We start from the raw sequence: 15,435 nt of genomic DNA, 5'->3' as shown, positions 1-15,435 counted from the left end.
TGCCCCCCTGGCCGCCTTTCCAGGGAAGGTACGTTTCCCCAGCTGTAGAGTGAAAGGCTGGTCTCTTATTTTTCACCTTTCGCCCCTGGAGATGGGGCAGGAGAGCACTCCGGTCTCTGAAGGGCTGGGGAGAGACGGGCATGGGTAGAAGTCCCCACCACCCTGGAAGGCATGGGGCTTCAGGTACAGAGCCCAGGCTGGTGGGCCACACAGTGGGTTAGTTACCAAAAGCGCTCACCCCACCTCTGACAGCTTTTCATCCCAGTCCCCTCCGGGAAACAGATTCCAGATCCTAATACAGAAGTCAAAGGCACATGGAGATTTCTGTTAAAGAAATTGACTTTATTTAGTTGAAAAGCATCTCCTGGGTAAAGTGAAGAACGCCCATACAGACTGGCTTGGCGAACAGAAGTGCCGCGGGGCCGAGGGGGCAGGTCTGTGACCCCACAGAGCACAGGGTAGGAGAGAGTTCTTTCGGCCCCGCCTCTTGCTCCTTCCTTGGCACAAAGCTCACTTCACTTCACCCCACTCCAGGGGAGGGAGGAGCAGAAATGGCAGCAGCTCAGGCAGAGGCAGTCAGCTTGGGACAGAACCATGGACAAGCACTACTTCCAAACTGGAACAGAATGCAGGGATGCTCTGTCCTAGATGTGTCAGAGGTGGTCCTCAAGGCCAGAGGTCAGGAACTAGGGTACTGGCCAGTTAGAAGTCAGGAGGTCAGAGGTCACTCTCTGGGGTCAGGGGGCAGGGGCAGGAGGGCTCCCCAGGCTGAGAGGGTGGGGGGTGGGAAGACAGTTCCCTGGAGTCAGAGTTCGGGACTTGGGAGCTGCCCTCGGCCCGCTCCACTCCGCAGGCCCCCAGGCCCTCTGAGTAGAGCTCCTGGTTCTGCTCCTTCCACCTGCGGAATTTCTCCCCAGTGAGCTCGGGGTCGCCTAGCACCTCCTCCAGGGCCTGCAGCTCCTGCAGCTTTGCCTGGAATAGGTGTAGGGGTTAGGGCCATGATCACCCGGGGAGCGAGCAGAGCCTGGGTCCAGAGCTAGCTCTGGAGTCCAGTGGCCTAGAACCCAGCACCTGGCCCGGTCCGGCCCCGCCCCCATCCTCAAATCGAGAGCCTGGTTCCAGGAACCTAGAACTCGGCCCAGTCCACAGCAGAGCCCAGGGCTGAGGGCCAGGAACCGAGCCGAAAGCCCCGAGCCCAGCCCTTAATGGTGCCCTGCGCCCGCCGACCTTGAGCGTGCTCTGCAGCGCCCGCACGCGGTGCACTCGCTCATTCAGCTGGGGGTCTCGGTTGCGCCGCATGAAAGAGCTCCGCCATTGCTCGTGAGTGAGGGGCTGCGGCCTGCCCAGGAAGGACACGCCACCCAGCCTCAGCCCCCGTACCATTCCTTCCAGGGCCCCTTCGCTGCTGTCTGTGGGAGGGGAAGCAGGGTGAGCGTGTGCCTGCCCCCGGCCCCGGCCCTCCATCTCGGCTCCCAGCACCCCCGCGCCCCCGGCTTGGCTTGGCACCTGTCGGAGAGCCGAAGGAGGTCCGTGGGCTGCCCTGCGTGAGGGCGGCCACAGGTGATGTGTCTCCGTGGAGGGAACTCCCAGCTTGGGCCGGGCTGGGCTGGGGGCAGGGTGGAAGGAGAGGAGGGTATCAGTCTGAGTTCCATGCCCTGCTCTTCACCCCGCGTCAGCTCCCACTCACCGAGGCTGAGCAGGATCCAGCCTCATCGTCGGGATCTTCCGCTTCCGTCTCACTGTAGCAGTCTGGGGTGGACAAGAGTGGCCGGGGAACCCACTCAGCTTCACAGGGTTTGGGCAGGCCAGGAGGTGGGCTCGGGGGAATTGAGCTCCCAGCCCCCATCCCAGGGAAGGCAGAGGCTCAGGGAGAGACCCAGCCCTGTGAGGCACCCACCTTCCTCTCGGGGCAAGGGGGCACGGCCTGGAGACCGGTACTTGGAAATGCAGGTAATGAGATGGCGCACCCACCTGTGGAGGGGCAAATGGGTCTCAGGGAGTTTCCACGTACTCTATGCCAGAGGCTTTTGCCTATATCATCTTCTAATTTAATCCTCAGAGCAACTCTGAGAGATAGGAATTCCTACTAGTCCGTTTTAGAGAAGATGAAACTGAGGCTTAGAGGAGTGAGTGTCTTGATGAGCCCTATCAGAGAGCTGGGCTCTGAATCCAGGCTCCTGAGCCCAGGCCCCCGGGCACGCCCATGCAAGCTGTGGAGGTGAAGGGGGTGGCACTCACATGCTTAGGTCCGTCAGGGTATCAGCAGCGAAGATGAAGGGTTTGTACACGTTATGGGTGAGCTGGAACACACTGCCAGGGAGCAGAGGGGCCTCACTCACCTGGGGGTGCCCATCCAGAACACAGAGAGGCTGGACGGAGCATCCCAGCTACCTGCCGCCCCCACCCACCCCTCCTGTCACCTACCTCTCCCTTTCTCTCCCCACCCCCAGCCTGTCACACCTCAGGACTTAACTATTTTTTCTTCTGATCTTGTCCACTTTCCAGACTGTAGTTGGAGACATTGATGAGGCCCTCAGCCTTCTCATCCTGGGGAGATCATAGTGTGAGGGTCAGCTTGAAGCCCCAATAACCTCAAGGCCCAGTCAGGCTCCTGAGGGTGGGGGAGGGGAGAGGGCATTTCCTGGGCTCTCTAACCGCTCATCTCTCAGTGCCCAGAGCTCAGGGCAGGAAGCTGGGGTGGGGTCAGGAGGTGTGACCAAGGGGTGCCTCTGAACCTGGCAAGGGGAGCCAAAGATATCCAGAGAAACAGCCAAGGAAGAGGAGCCCCCTCCTGCATTTGCTCCATCACAGACACAGACAAAGCTGCTTTGCTCCTTTCCTTGCCTGGTTTTCTTTCTCCTTTCCATCTGACTAACCCTCAGGCATTGATTTTCCAGGAAGCCTTCACCACTCTTCAGGTGGACTGGCCACCTTTGCTGGGTTCCCACCCACCCCTGGCTCTTCTGCCATCATAGTATGTGTTCCCATATTGTCCCTGAGTGTGTATTCATCCCTCTCCCCACCGGCCTGAGTAACGGAAACGGCCCAATTCTTCCCTGTGTCCCAGGGCCCAGCCCAGAGCTGGGTGTACAGCAGGCACCTTGAATGTTAGTTGAATGAATAAACAATTGCTCGAACGGCCCATAACTAGGATGAACAGATTAACAGAAGAGGAAGGAAAGGCGGGTGGAATCAAAGAGATTCTACCCGGCCTATGATACATTTTCCAGACCGCTTTTATACACACATCTGCTCAGTTCTCTCTGAAGACTGTCCCCGTTTTACACATAGGAACACTGGGGCACACCTGCGACCACAGGTGGGAGTGGACCGTGGAGGAGGGACAAGAGCCGAGGCCCTGAGGTGACTCACTTGCTTACCTGTGTGTGTATGGGGTCTCACCTGGGGCTGGCGGTACCAGTAGAGCGTGTGTCCCTTGAGCACAAACCAGCAGCGGCGCCAGCGCGGGCCCATGAAGCCCCCGGGCACCTTGCGTAGCAGGAGCCAGCCGTCACAGTCAGGCCGGCCCAGCTCCCGGCAGGACACCCGCCGGCGGCTCAGCTGTGTCGCCACGCCTGCAGCAGCACAGCGCGGCTGGTCAGTGAGGGGCTGGCGGGGCGTCCCGGACCCCCAACCTGCTCCCTTGCCCCCCACGAGCACCCCCAGCTGATATTTCTGAACCCGTGCTCTGGGCTCAGAATGTGATACGTGTCACTTCTGACGTGGGGATGACTCTTCCCATTTCAGAGACAGGGAATCTGAAGATCAGAGGACGAGCTGTTTGTCCGAAGTCACAGAGCTGGCGAGAGGCCCAGGCTGGGAGCATAGGTCTGTCTGACCCCAGAAACAGAGCTGTTTCCAGGAGAGGCTGTGTGTGAAGTGTGTGTTGGTAGGGGTGGGGGGCGTCTGGCCCAGCACTGTAAAGACTTCTAAGAGCTCCTCATATCAGGGCATCACCCCCCTCCCCCGTCAGGTGCATTTCATACCTTTTGATTTCTTGCGACCAGGGACAGGACTCTGAAAGGACCACAGGAGGTTAGAGAAGCATATGGGTACAAAGCCACACACCCCTCCTTGCTAAGCCCCAGAGCTTACCTTGTCAGGGTGTTCTGGGGGCTCTGGAGCGTCTGCTACCCCAGCTAGGAGTGTGGCTGAGGATGCAGGGGGACTGGGCAGGGGCTCCGGGTCAAGGGAGGTCGAGGCTGTCAGGGAGAGAGGAGAGAGAGGGAGGGTCCCTGAGCTCAGACCCGGGCCCAGTGGTAGGGTGGGGGTGTAAGAGTCCAGGGTCAGGCAGCCCACATGCCTTGTCCAGGGCATCTGCCGACTGGTGGGGCTTTGAAATTACCTGTCCAGGCAGCAGGGCTGGGTCCTGGACTTGGGTTTGAAGTCAGGTCGGAGGCGAAGACATCTTCCGATGGGGCCCTGGAGAGATCAGGGAGAGATGAGGTGAGCCATGGCCCACCTGCCAAGACCTACCCGGGGCCAAGACCTACCCGGGCCAGAGCCTGTCACCTGGGAGACGGCAGGGCCGAAGCCAGCGATGGGCTCACTGGGCGTGGGGGGCCTGGGGCCTGAGGAGGGGTCTGAGGAATAATTAGAAACAGGTGATGGAGCTGGCAACAGACAGGGGTCTGAAAGCAGACTGGGGGCAGGGGTGGGCGGCAGGTACCTGTGAGGGTGTCTCCGGCACTGGGACCTTCTTCAGCACTAAGCTGACCCCGTCTGGCTCCCGGAGCAGCTCCCTCACCACGTTTTTATGGGGCCAGCCCACCTGGGGGACAGGGCAGAGGGCAGGGCAGGGATGCTGGGCGGGACTGAACTGGGCAGGAGGCTCTGAGGCAACCTGACAGCCCTTGGTCTCAGAGCACTCCCTCAGCCTCCCGCTCAGCCTCACCTCGTCCTACTCCAGGAAGCCTCCACGAGCCTCTCTAACCGGTGTGAGCTGGCTGGCCTCACAGAAGGCAGCTCCCACAGCCCTGGTCTCCCCAGGGGAACCTCCCCACCCACCGACCTGAGTTCTACTCAGGACCCCCTTCCTCCCACCGCGCTCCTCCCCCCACTCACCACCACTTGCTCATTGATCTGGACAATCTCGTCTCCAGGCAGGATCTGCAGCCGGGAATCAGTGGGGACCTGGTGGGCGGTGGGATTCAGAGGGTGCACCCTCATGGGGCAGGAAGCGGGCCTGCCTGGCAGGTTGGAGGGCCACGGGGGTGGGCGGCTGAGAAGGGTGTAGGAGCCTCACCTGGGTGCCCACTCGAGACACAAAGTGCAGGCAGTTGCTGGTGGTGTAGATCTCCAGGCCCTGCAGGGCAGAGGCTGCAGTCACTAAGGGTGTGGGGACCGCTGGACCAGGACGCCTGCTAGGCACCAGGACTCACAGGTGAGTGGAATGGGGGAGAGAGCTGGCCTCAGCTTGGCACCGCTCGACTTGCCATGTGACTTTGGGCTCACCGCTGCACCTCTCTGGGCTCTGCCTCCTCCTCCCCTAAGGGCTGAGGGGAGCAGGTTGCAGACTTCTGAGGTATGAGATTCTCAGCAACTTTCCTGAAGAATCTCATACCTCAGGGACAGGAGCGGGACAGGGCAGGGCTGGGGCCTCTGGTTTTCCCAACTGGTCAAAGATTAAAGCAAAAAAGTTCATGTCCTCTCCCCTCTCCCCTAGGTCTGTGTCCCAGGGCTGGGATGTGTCACCTGAGACCACACCAGCTGCAGCCCCTCAGGACCGGAGAAGGGGCTGAACGACGGTGAGACCCCAGGGAAGTCCCCTGGGCCTTTAACATCTGTACAAAAATTCCCTGGAAGTCCAGTGGTTAAGATTCCACGCTTGCACTGCAGGGGGCGCAAGTTTGATCCCTGGTGGGGGAACTAAGATCCCACATGCCACGCGGTTTGGCCAAAAAAAGAAAAAAATGGGGCCTTCCAGCTGTGACAGTACAGGATTCTGTGGGATCCTAGAACCAGATTTCAGGGCCCAGACAAGGCTGCTGAGGGGTCAGGGGTGAGAGTTGAGAGGTGAGGGCTCACCGAAGGATCGTCCAGCGGGACGTGCTGTAGCACGGCCTTCTGCTCCAGCAGCTCCTCTGGGCTGCAGCTCAGGATGTTGTGGCAGATCCCGGCCACGTGGCTGCTCTGGCGGATGGAGAGCAGGACGGCTAGCCTGAGCCCCGTCCCACCCCATCCCCACACCCCACTCACTCCCCAGACTCACAATCCTCAGGACTTTGCTCTCCTTCTCAGCCGCTGGACAGTCCTGGAAGCAGAGTGAGAGAGCAGGGGCCTGCCCTGAGCAGGGCGCACTGCCTTCGCCTGAGGGCAGGGGGATTCCCTGCAGTCCCTCCCGGCGTCCCGTACCCTGGCCCCCTGCCCAGAACTACATGGCCTTAGAGCTTTCGCCCCAAGGTCTCATCCCCCTGATGTCAGGCCCCCAGAAGTCACCACACATGCCCTCCCCCACTCCACCCCCTCCTGAGAATCAGACTTCCTGTGCTGCCCTCGCCAGTTAGGAGCTCCCACGCCCCCATCACCCCCAACCCAGTGGCCGGGCCTCCTCTCTTTCTGCCCTTGCCTCTTCTGGCTCTCACACCTGATCCTGTGCTGATTCACAAGTTATAAAAAGCTCTAGCCTGACTTGGTCTCTACAGCCTGGGCCAAGCCTGGCCTCTGGTTCTCCTACCTCCTGCAAGGCCTGGCCCAGCTCCCCGCACAATTCCCCAATCTCCTGGCAGGATGAGAAGTCATTTAATTGGGAGAAGAGGTACCTGGCAGAGGGAAGGATGGAGCAGTGGTTAGGGAACTGAGCTTAACAGTCAAGCCACTGAACCACCCTGCGCCGGCTACACATCTGAGACTCTGATGGGTTTTGATTTGGGGTAAAGGAGATGACTGATACATCTAAAGACCTTAGTCAAGTGCCTAATAAATGCCAGGCCCTGTTCTAGGCACTGGGGAGACAACATTAAACATCTAATTACATCAATAATGATTTAACTTCTACTGCTGTGAAGTGTAGGGAGCTCTGAGAGTGTGTAACAGGAAAGGCTTCCCTGAGGAGGTGACATTAGAGCTGGGACCTATGGGACAAGCAGCGGCCAGTGAAGGGGGTAGAGAGCTCTTTATATATAATGCTGTTGATGTGACTGTCATGATTACAAGCAGGAGGTGGGGTGGGAACCCAGGCAACCCAGTGCCCCTACACAGACCAGTTAACCTCTTTGCCCAGTTCCATTGTATCTGAACAAGAGCAAAGCTCTATTTTTCTCTCCCAGGTCCCAGAGGAAGCCAAGGATGAGAAGGGTCCCCTCACCAGTTACTCAGACCCTAGGAGGAGACCGAAGTACCTGTTGAGCCAGAAGAGGAGGGAACGGGCCTCATGCACCAGCTCCATGGCCGCGCTGAGGACATCTGCAGGAGGCTCAGCACAGCCCCCCAAGCGACCTTGGACTAAGCTCTGGAATGCCCGGATCCCCTCCAGCAGCCCCTCTGTCAGGCTCTGCAGGTTCTCTGACTGTAGCCCGGAGCTCTGTACCACAGAAGGGCAGGTTAATTCCTGGCATGGCCAGCCCCCCATCAGCACCCCAAGGTGGGCGGAAGCTGCAGCCAGTGTGGCCGCCATTCACTCACCAAGGCCCGGAGCTGTTCCACCCCTTCCAGGATGAGCTCCTGGTGGCCCAGAGGCCACACAGTTAGAGCTTCCAGGCTTCGGGGGCAGAGCTGGAGCAGGTACTTGCCAGGCAGCTCCCAGTCCTCAAAGTGATAGTCCTCCAGGGAATCATCGAGGCCTGGTGGAAGAACGAGGGTCAGCGTGGGGGAGCCAGGGGGTGTCAAGGCCTTTCTGGTCAGTGCAAAAGTCCTTCTCCTAATGACCCTGAGACCCAGGCAGTGTTCTGCCCTGCCCATTTCACAAATAAGCCTACTGAGTTGAGAAGTAGGGTCATATAGGGCAGTGGTTCTTAAAGGATGGTCCCCAGACCAGCAGCCGCAGCCTCACTGGAAAACTTGTTAGAAATACAAATTCTGGGAAATCCCTGGTGGTCCAGTGGTTAGGACTCAGTGTCTTCACAGCTGTGGCCCGGGTTCAATTCCTGGTTGGGGAACTAAGATCCCACAAGCCGTGTGGCATGGCCAAAAAGAAAAAAAAAGAGAAATAGCCAAAACATGGAAACAACCTAAGTGCCCACTGACAGATGAATGGATAAAGAAAATGCCACACACACACACACACACACACACACACACACACACACACACACACACGGGAATATTATTCAGGCATAAAGAAGGAAATCTTGCCATTTGCAGCAACATGGATGGACCTTGAGGGCATTATGCTAAGAGAAATAAATCAGAGAAAGACGAATACTGTATTATCTCACTTACATGTGGAATCCCAAACACCCAAATTCATAGACACAGAGAACAGACTGATGATTGCCAGAGGCAGGGTAGGAGGGAGTAGGGGAAATGGGTGAAGGTGGTCCAAAGGTACAAACTTCTATTTATAAGTCAGTTTGGGGGATGTAATGTACAGCATGGTGACTATGGTTAGGTTCTGGGCTTTCACTGCCATGGCCCCGGCTCAAGGCTCAATCCCTGGTCCGGGAACGAAGATCCCGCAAGCCACACGGCATGGCCAAAAAAACAAAAACAAACGAATTCTCACATCTGCTGAATCAGAACTCAGGGGCAGGGCCCAGCAATTTGCATTCTAACAAATCCTCTGGGTGTTCTCATGCTGCCGAAGTCATGCTTGATGGGGCTTTGGAGTCAGGGAGACCTGAGTGACAGCGACTGAGCTTAATTACTTAATTACTCCGTGCCTCAGTTTCCTCACCTATAAAATGGGGAAAATAAAAACGCCTACCTTCTAATCATGTGTAGTAAATGACATGACACATGTCAAGCACTTGGCCAGCTGCCTTGGTTCATGGTAGACAGTCAGTAACAGCCTCCGTATTATTATCGCCAGACTCTTTACCGTGATCCCCAAGGCCCCGTATGATCCGGCCACCACCTGCCTCTACAGTCATCTCTTGGCGCACAGCCCCTCAAACTCAACACTTCAGATCCAGAGCACTAACTCCCTGAAGCTCTTGGAATGCTGTCTTGCCTCAGGGTCCTCAGATGTGCTCTTCCTTCTGCCTGGAGTGCTCTTCCAGCTCCTTCACGTCCTTTTTCATCATCTTACTCCTTCCAGAAAGCCTTCCACAACTCCCCAGGCTGGGTTGGGGGCCTCTGCTGCTCTCACTGCCCCTTGCACCTCCACAAACCCCTGCATCAAAGCACTAACCTCTCCTACTTGATCACGAGCTCTTCAAGGACTGGACCTTAAACAAGTGTTCATCTGTAATTCCAGCCCAGGCCTCTTACAAGGTAGACACTCACAAGTAAGAAAAATATCTAGTGAATGCTTACTATGTGTTAGGAAAAATTTAAGGGCTTTATACATATTAACACATTTAATCCTCACCGAATCTAGAAAGCAGAGATACTGTTACCCTCATTTTACAGGTGGGAAAACATACAAATAGAGGTTAACAGTTAGCTTTCTCACTCTTTGAAGGAACCCCTGCCATTCCATGCCAGGGTCTTTTGTAATCAATAGCTCTCCCTCATTCCCTGTGTGACATTAAGAGCACTTGACTAGGAGTTCGTGAACCTGTGGCTCCGTGGCTCTGGGGCCTCGAGCACCTCCCTTCCTGTGCACACAGCAAATGTGCTGTGCTGCCTCCCTCCCAACAGACCCTGATGTGGAACTGCACGTGCCAGGCCCTCAACCTGATTGTCTTATTTGGTTCACTTCATGAGATCAGAGTTGCCTTTCCCATTTTATGGATAGGGAAACTGAGACTTGTGGTCACAGAACCGGTGAGTGGAGGGGCTGGGCCTGGAACTCAGTCTAGGAGTCTGATGCCAGCCCTGCATCCCTGCTTTCTCCGGGGCTGGTCACCCTGAGCCTGCCCTCAGTGGACTCCGGCAGCCCCCTCCACTCTGGCTCCTCCCTGTAGGAGGAGTGTCCTGACTCACCTCCCGGCTCCCAGCTGCAGGTCAGAAGGTCTTCACTTCTCTGAGTCGGCTGACAGTCTGGGACCTTTCCCACCCAACTGGGCTCATCCCCACTGGAGGCCTAGGGAGGGGCTGTGCCGACCCCTCCAGTCAGGCCGGGGCTTCTGCTCTCACTGGGAGCTTCGGGGTGGGGGGAAGGGAAAAGACACCCCACCGACCCTATTCCAAAGCCTCAGCAAATCACTTCCTGGCTCAGTGTGTAGTTTTCGGCTTCTGAAAAATACGTTTAATAAGTGCCCACTGCGCCCTGGGGCAGAGGGAAGATGAAGGAGATACAGTGGGGGTGGGCAGCTGGGGAGACACCGTCTGTGTTCCTTACACAACCACTGCCTCCCCATTGCCACCCTGGAGGCTTCTTGGGCTTCTGGGGGGATGGGAGACCCCCTCTGGGTCCTCGGGGGGGGCCCCCCCCGGGGTCACGTCCATAATCCTTCTGCCAGGTTCACGGCAGACACTCTGTAAATACTTGTTGACTGACTAACCAACTGACAAACTCGGCAGGTCCTTTGTCCTTTTCCTCTCCCCGTCCCAGTACCTCTCAAGCCCGACACTGCCCCAGCCCCACCCACCTCTCAGCCAAGCCGCCACCTTCCCGGGGGTCCAGGTCGCTACTGGCTCCATGGCCAAGTTCGGCTTCTCGGATCCGCACCCGCTCCGTGCTCCGTCTCGCCCGCGCAGGAATTTCCGCTCCCAGAGCTCTGACCTGGGGAGAGGCTGGGCTGGGCTGGGGGCGGAGCCACTAGCATACCTGGGCCCACAAAGCTGGCTAGGTGAGGTGTTGTGACAGCCATTGGCCTACTGCCTGTCCACCTCCTGCCCTGCCCTTCAGGCATCCTAGGGCAGCTGGGCTGCCAGACCTGGGGGTGGTGCCACTGATGTGTGACCCAGGGGACCTCAGAGCTGGCCTGGGATCTCCGCCCAAAACTGGCCTCAAATGGCAGGGTGCGACCCTGACCTTCAAGGCTCCTCAAAAAGGGGCCAAAAAGTGAGCAGTGAGCACGGCAGCAAAGCGCAGAGGTTAGGAAGCCAGAGCCTGGGTGCAAATCTTGACTTGGCAGCTTGTTAGCTGTGTGACCAAGGGCTAAGCTTACCCACCAGGCATCACTTTCCCTGTCTGTAAAATGGATATAATAGTTCCTACTTCAGAGGGCTGCTATGCAGAGTACCTGTGTTAACAGCTCTACAACCTTTAGAACTGGTTTTTAGCCCCCTCTTTTTTTGCACCGTGGACCCTTTTGGCAATCTGGTGGAAACCCTGGACAGTTTCTTAGAATGAGGCTTTTGAATCTACTTTTTTTTTTTTTTTTGCGGTACGCGGGCCTCTCACTGTTGTGGCCTCTCCCGTTGCGGAGCACAGGCTCCGGACACGCAGGCTCAGTGGCCATGCCTCACGGGCCCAGCCACTCTGCGGCATGTGGGATCTTCCCCGACCGGGGCACGAACCCATGTCCTCTGCATCGACAGGCGGACTCTCAACCACTGCGCCACCAGGGAAGCCCTTAGAATGAGGCTTTTGAAAGCATAAAGCAAAATGCTGAAGATTACAAGGAGGACAGTTATTATCAAAATATATTAAGAACCACAAATTTATGATATAGTAACATGCATTTATCAGCATTAAATAACAAGACTGGCAAATTAAATTCCCTTTCTAATGATCGGCATGGTGTTACTCAGCGTGAATAACACCGAACTGTGGAGGTGGTCTCTGACTCACCGCCTTGCACTTATTGATCAGCAAACACCTACAGATAGGGGATGCAAGAGAGTAACAAATAAGCTGGGTGACCAATGTGAGAGCAGATGGATTCACCATTTGGTCACTGACCCTCTACTGGGCACCATCAATGGCAGCTATGCTGCAGGAATGTCTGAAACAGTGTGATTTAGCAGTGGGTTAATAACTGTCACCATTTTGAGATCGTTATGAGCGTAAGTGATACTTTGGGATACTTGTGAGAACTACAATTTGATATGAAAATATCTGTGATTTCTACTGGTGACAAAGCCACAGATACTGCTAATATTTCAATCCATAAAGAAGGAAATGGTAAATTTTAGTTAGAGGTTAGTGAAAATAAATACACAATTTTTTTTGCCATGCAAGTTTATAGGCCCCCTGAGTTGGGAAGCCCAGGTTAAGAGTTTCCTCTAGAGCAATGTCTGACACAGACTACGTAACTGCAGTTACCATCATCATCATCCCAGGCCAGGGGACTCCCAGGACTTTGGAATCAGGCAGAATCAGTTCCACTTGTTTGAGATGAACATACACACTGTTATGTATAAAATAGATAACCAGTGAGGACCTACTATATAGCACAGGGAACTATGCTCAATATTTTGTGCTAATCTATAAGGAAAAAGAATTTGAATATATATGCGAGAATATATATATATTCTTGGACTTCCCTGGTGGTCCAGTGGTTAAGACGCTGCGCTTACACTGCAGGGGGCACGGGTTTGATCCCTGGTCAGGGAAGTTTTGCATGCCGTGTGGTGCAGCCAAAAAAATAAAAAATAAAAAATCATCTCAATTTAAAAAAAAAATCAGTTCCGGGACTTCCCTGGTGGTCCAGTGGGTAAGACTCCATGCTCCCAGTTCAGGGGGCCTGGGTTGGATCCCTGGTCCGGGAACTAGATTCCACACGCCGCAACTAAGAGTCCGCATGCTGCAACTAAAAAAGATCCCGCGTGCCTCTTGTGCCTGAGCCCACCCCTTACATCTCTCTGAATCTGTTTCTTCCTCTCTAAAACCCAGGGGCTGGGGGGCGGGTGTGACTAGACCTTAGCTCTGTGAGGATGTCTTTTAAATATTTTGAAATCTGTAATATGAGGTAGATATGAGTTATTATTGCTTTAATTCCGTGGGGAGGGGCCTGGGAGGCCTGCCCCCTTTGTGTCACCTAACTTGGAATCTCTACCAGTGCCCCAATACCTGGCCTCAAAAGCCTGTCATGATCTTGATTGTCACCCAGAGACCTGAAGTCTGAATGTGGCCCACAGACGTCCATGTGGTGTGTGTTTTGTCATCATTTAACAATTTCACATACAAATTGAGTTCTCTGAAACTTGGCCAGCTCTGTTCACCCCATCCCACCATCACACGTGGCATCAAACATGAGTGCACGTCGTCGGCTGCTTCCTTTCAAGGGGACTGCAGTTCACCCGGTCTGCATAGGACTTGCTCCCTCATTTGTGAATCTGCAATTTGGCCCTCAACTCTCTGGCTTTGTCCTTGGCCTCATGTCCTCATATGCTGCACTGTGTGTGTCCCTTTAACACTCCTCGGTGCTTTTCCCTTTAATGATTTTGCCTCTTCTTACACTGGCCTCCCTGTGGCACTCTGGGGAAATCCAATAAACACAGACCTATCTCCACCATCCTGATTTCATCAAACACCTACCCTGAGCCAGCACAAGATAGAGGGGAGAAGCCAGCCAGCCTCTGCCCTCCCTGAACTCACAATCCTGTAGGGGAGAAACCAACAAGAACTCACCACGTGTACTCAGATACTCCCTGTAAAGGACTGGGGTCCTAACAACCACACCAGTGCCTTTACTCTGGGTCCCCAACACGTGGCAGGGCTAGGCAGTTAGGGGCACAGTAAATGGCAGCTTCTATTTTGAAGGTAGTTTTGTGAGTTTATGAAAGGTCTTTGGATCTATTTGCTGTAAAAATTTCAGCGATAACACTAGGTCATTAAGTGGAAGGAGGACGTGCCCTTTCCCCAGCATGTCCCCATCCTGTTGCCCAGGTTGGGCCACTGTTAAGTTTTCTGGGTGTTCTCCATTCTCTCTATATGCAGATACTCTACATGCTATTCTGGAAATATGCTTATCCCCCCATTTTTATGAGTTAATCAATACCAAATGAAATCATACGAATAATGCCCAGCACAGTCAACTACTATTTTTTTTTTGGCCACACCACGTGGCTTGCAGGATCCAGGTATTGAACCCAAGCCATGGCAGTGAAAGCCTGGAATCCTAACCACTAGGCCACCAGGGAACTCCCAGTCAGCTACTATTTTTTAGCACACCTCAGACAGCTTTCTTTTTTTTTAATGTTATTATTATTTATTTTTATTTATTTATTTTTGGCTGCATTGGGTCTTTGCTGCTGTGCACAGGCTTTCTCTAGTTGCGGCGATCGGGGGCTACTCTTCATTGCGGTTCGCAGGCTTCTCATTGTGGTGGCTTCTCTTGTTGCGGAGCACAGGCTCTAGGCATGCGGGCTTCAGTAGTTGTGTCACACGGGCTCAGTAGTTGTGGCTCGTGGGCTCTAGAGCGCAGGCTCAGTAGACGTGGTGCACAGGCTTAGTTGCTCTGAGGCATGTGGGATCTTCCCGGACCAGGGCTCAAACACGTGTCTCCTGCATTGGCAGGCGGATTCTTAACCACTGCACCACCAGGGAAGCCCTCAGACAGCTTTCTTAAGATGCAGATCTTTTATTATTGTCCCCAAGCTGAGGTAAGGAAGTCCCTACAGGAACTCCATCTTGGGGAAAGGGGTGGAATGTGCCTTCCCCCAAGGTAGGTGTGGTTGATCCAACAGAAACCAAGTGAAAAAGGCCTATTCCTGTTTGGAGGGGGTGCTAATAAGGCACCCAACCCCTCCTTTGCTGAGAGCTGACTGGTGACATCCAATCATCTGAGGTAGGGTTAGGGCCACGACCAGGGCTGGGAGGCCCTCCCATACCTGGTCCAGGCCTGAGACTTCTCAACACTGCCAGGCAAGGCCTCTCCTGCCTACCCGGCCTGGACTCCCTGGTGGGTGGGGGAGGTGCTGCTCAGGCCTGATGCTGATCTCTCCTGACAGCTGCTCCTAAGGCTGGCAGGGCAGGCAGGAGGGGGAAGGGACAGATTTAAAGGTCTAGCTGCCCCGCCCCCTGCCAGATCTGGGAAGGCAGACGCTGGTGAGCATCCTCTCTGTCCTGATTTCTGCTTCTTGGTACCATGAACGCCACTGGTCCTCATTCCCGCTTCCATCCCACAGGACATCAGGAAGACTAGCGGCACCCACCATGCGATTTCGACGCCTGACACCTGGCTACTTCCGAGTGCTACAGGTAAGCACCCCAAATGGTGGCTTCTGGGACCGACCCCTTCCTCCCCCTACCATGGCTGGGATGATACCCAGCAGCCAGGCTGTCACGTTCCCTGCCGCCTGAGCAGCCAGGGCCCACATAGCCCACATAGGCAGTGAAGCGAGAGAGATTGGGGTGGAATCTCCCTGGGGCAGCAATGGTATCCATATCTCCTTGCCGCAGCTGTAGCTTCTCAGCCCCTTTCCCTTGCCGCAGCTGTAGCTTCTCAGCCCCTTTCCACCCCCCACCTTCCCAGAAGTCTCAGCTGACCCCTCAGGTGG

At 55.4% G+C, this 15,435-nt stretch overlaps 1 protein-coding gene across 1 annotated transcript; it reads right to left on the bottom strand.

Moving 5' to 3' along the window:
- Positions 1–336: 336 nt before the first annotated feature.
- On the bottom strand, positions 337–10,732 carry CNKSR1 (connector enhancer of kinase suppressor of Ras 1). Its single transcript, XM_024766789.1, has 21 exons — positions 10,635–10,732; positions 7,624–7,781; positions 7,341–7,522; positions 6,677–6,761; positions 6,212–6,253; positions 6,028–6,132; positions 5,246–5,305; positions 5,065–5,133; positions 4,670–4,771; positions 4,513–4,583; positions 4,346–4,422; positions 4,096–4,202; positions 3,987–4,017; positions 3,403–3,575; positions 2,474–2,547; positions 2,239–2,310; positions 1,898–1,971; positions 1,688–1,749; positions 1,507–1,606; positions 1,228–1,409; positions 337–972 (listed from the first exon to the last, which is right to left on the bottom strand). Exons 1-21 carry the CDS (start codon positions 10,684–10,686, stop codon positions 718–720), a joined length of 2,133 nt encoding a protein of 710 aa, XP_024622557.1. The 5' UTR covers positions 10,687–10,732; the 3' UTR covers positions 337–717.
- Between the last annotated feature and the right edge of the window lie 4,703 nt (positions 10,733–15,435).

The sequence above is a fragment of the Neophocaena asiaeorientalis genome, unplaced genomic scaffold (assembly GCF_003031525.2).
Source record: "Neophocaena asiaeorientalis asiaeorientalis breed wild unplaced genomic scaffold, Neophocaena_asiaeorientalis_V1.1 scaffold79, whole genome shotgun sequence".
NCBI classification, from domain to species: Eukaryota; Metazoa; Chordata; class Mammalia; order Artiodactyla; family Phocoenidae; genus Neophocaena; species Neophocaena asiaeorientalis.
The sequence above is the reverse complement of the archived record's forward strand: the minus strand, read 5'-3'. Positions and strand labels throughout refer to the sequence as shown.

What these genes read in the sequence shown, in the direction of transcription:
- CNKSR1 (XM_024766789.1), bottom strand. Translation starts at nt 10,686, where the DNA reads ATGGAGCCAGTAGCGACCTGGACCCCCGGGAAGGTGGCGGCTTGGCTG. An exon ending in CAGCCCTGCTGCCTGGACAG is followed by an intron (nt 4,203 to 4,345) that starts GTAATTTCAAAG and finishes TCTCCCTGACAG; the next exon opens with CCTCGACCTCCCTTGACCCG. An exon ending in CCCCTTGCCCCGAGAGGAAG is followed by an intron (nt 1,750 to 1,897) that starts GTGGGTGCCTCA and finishes TGTCCACCCCAG; the next exon opens with ACTGCTACAGTGAGACGGAA.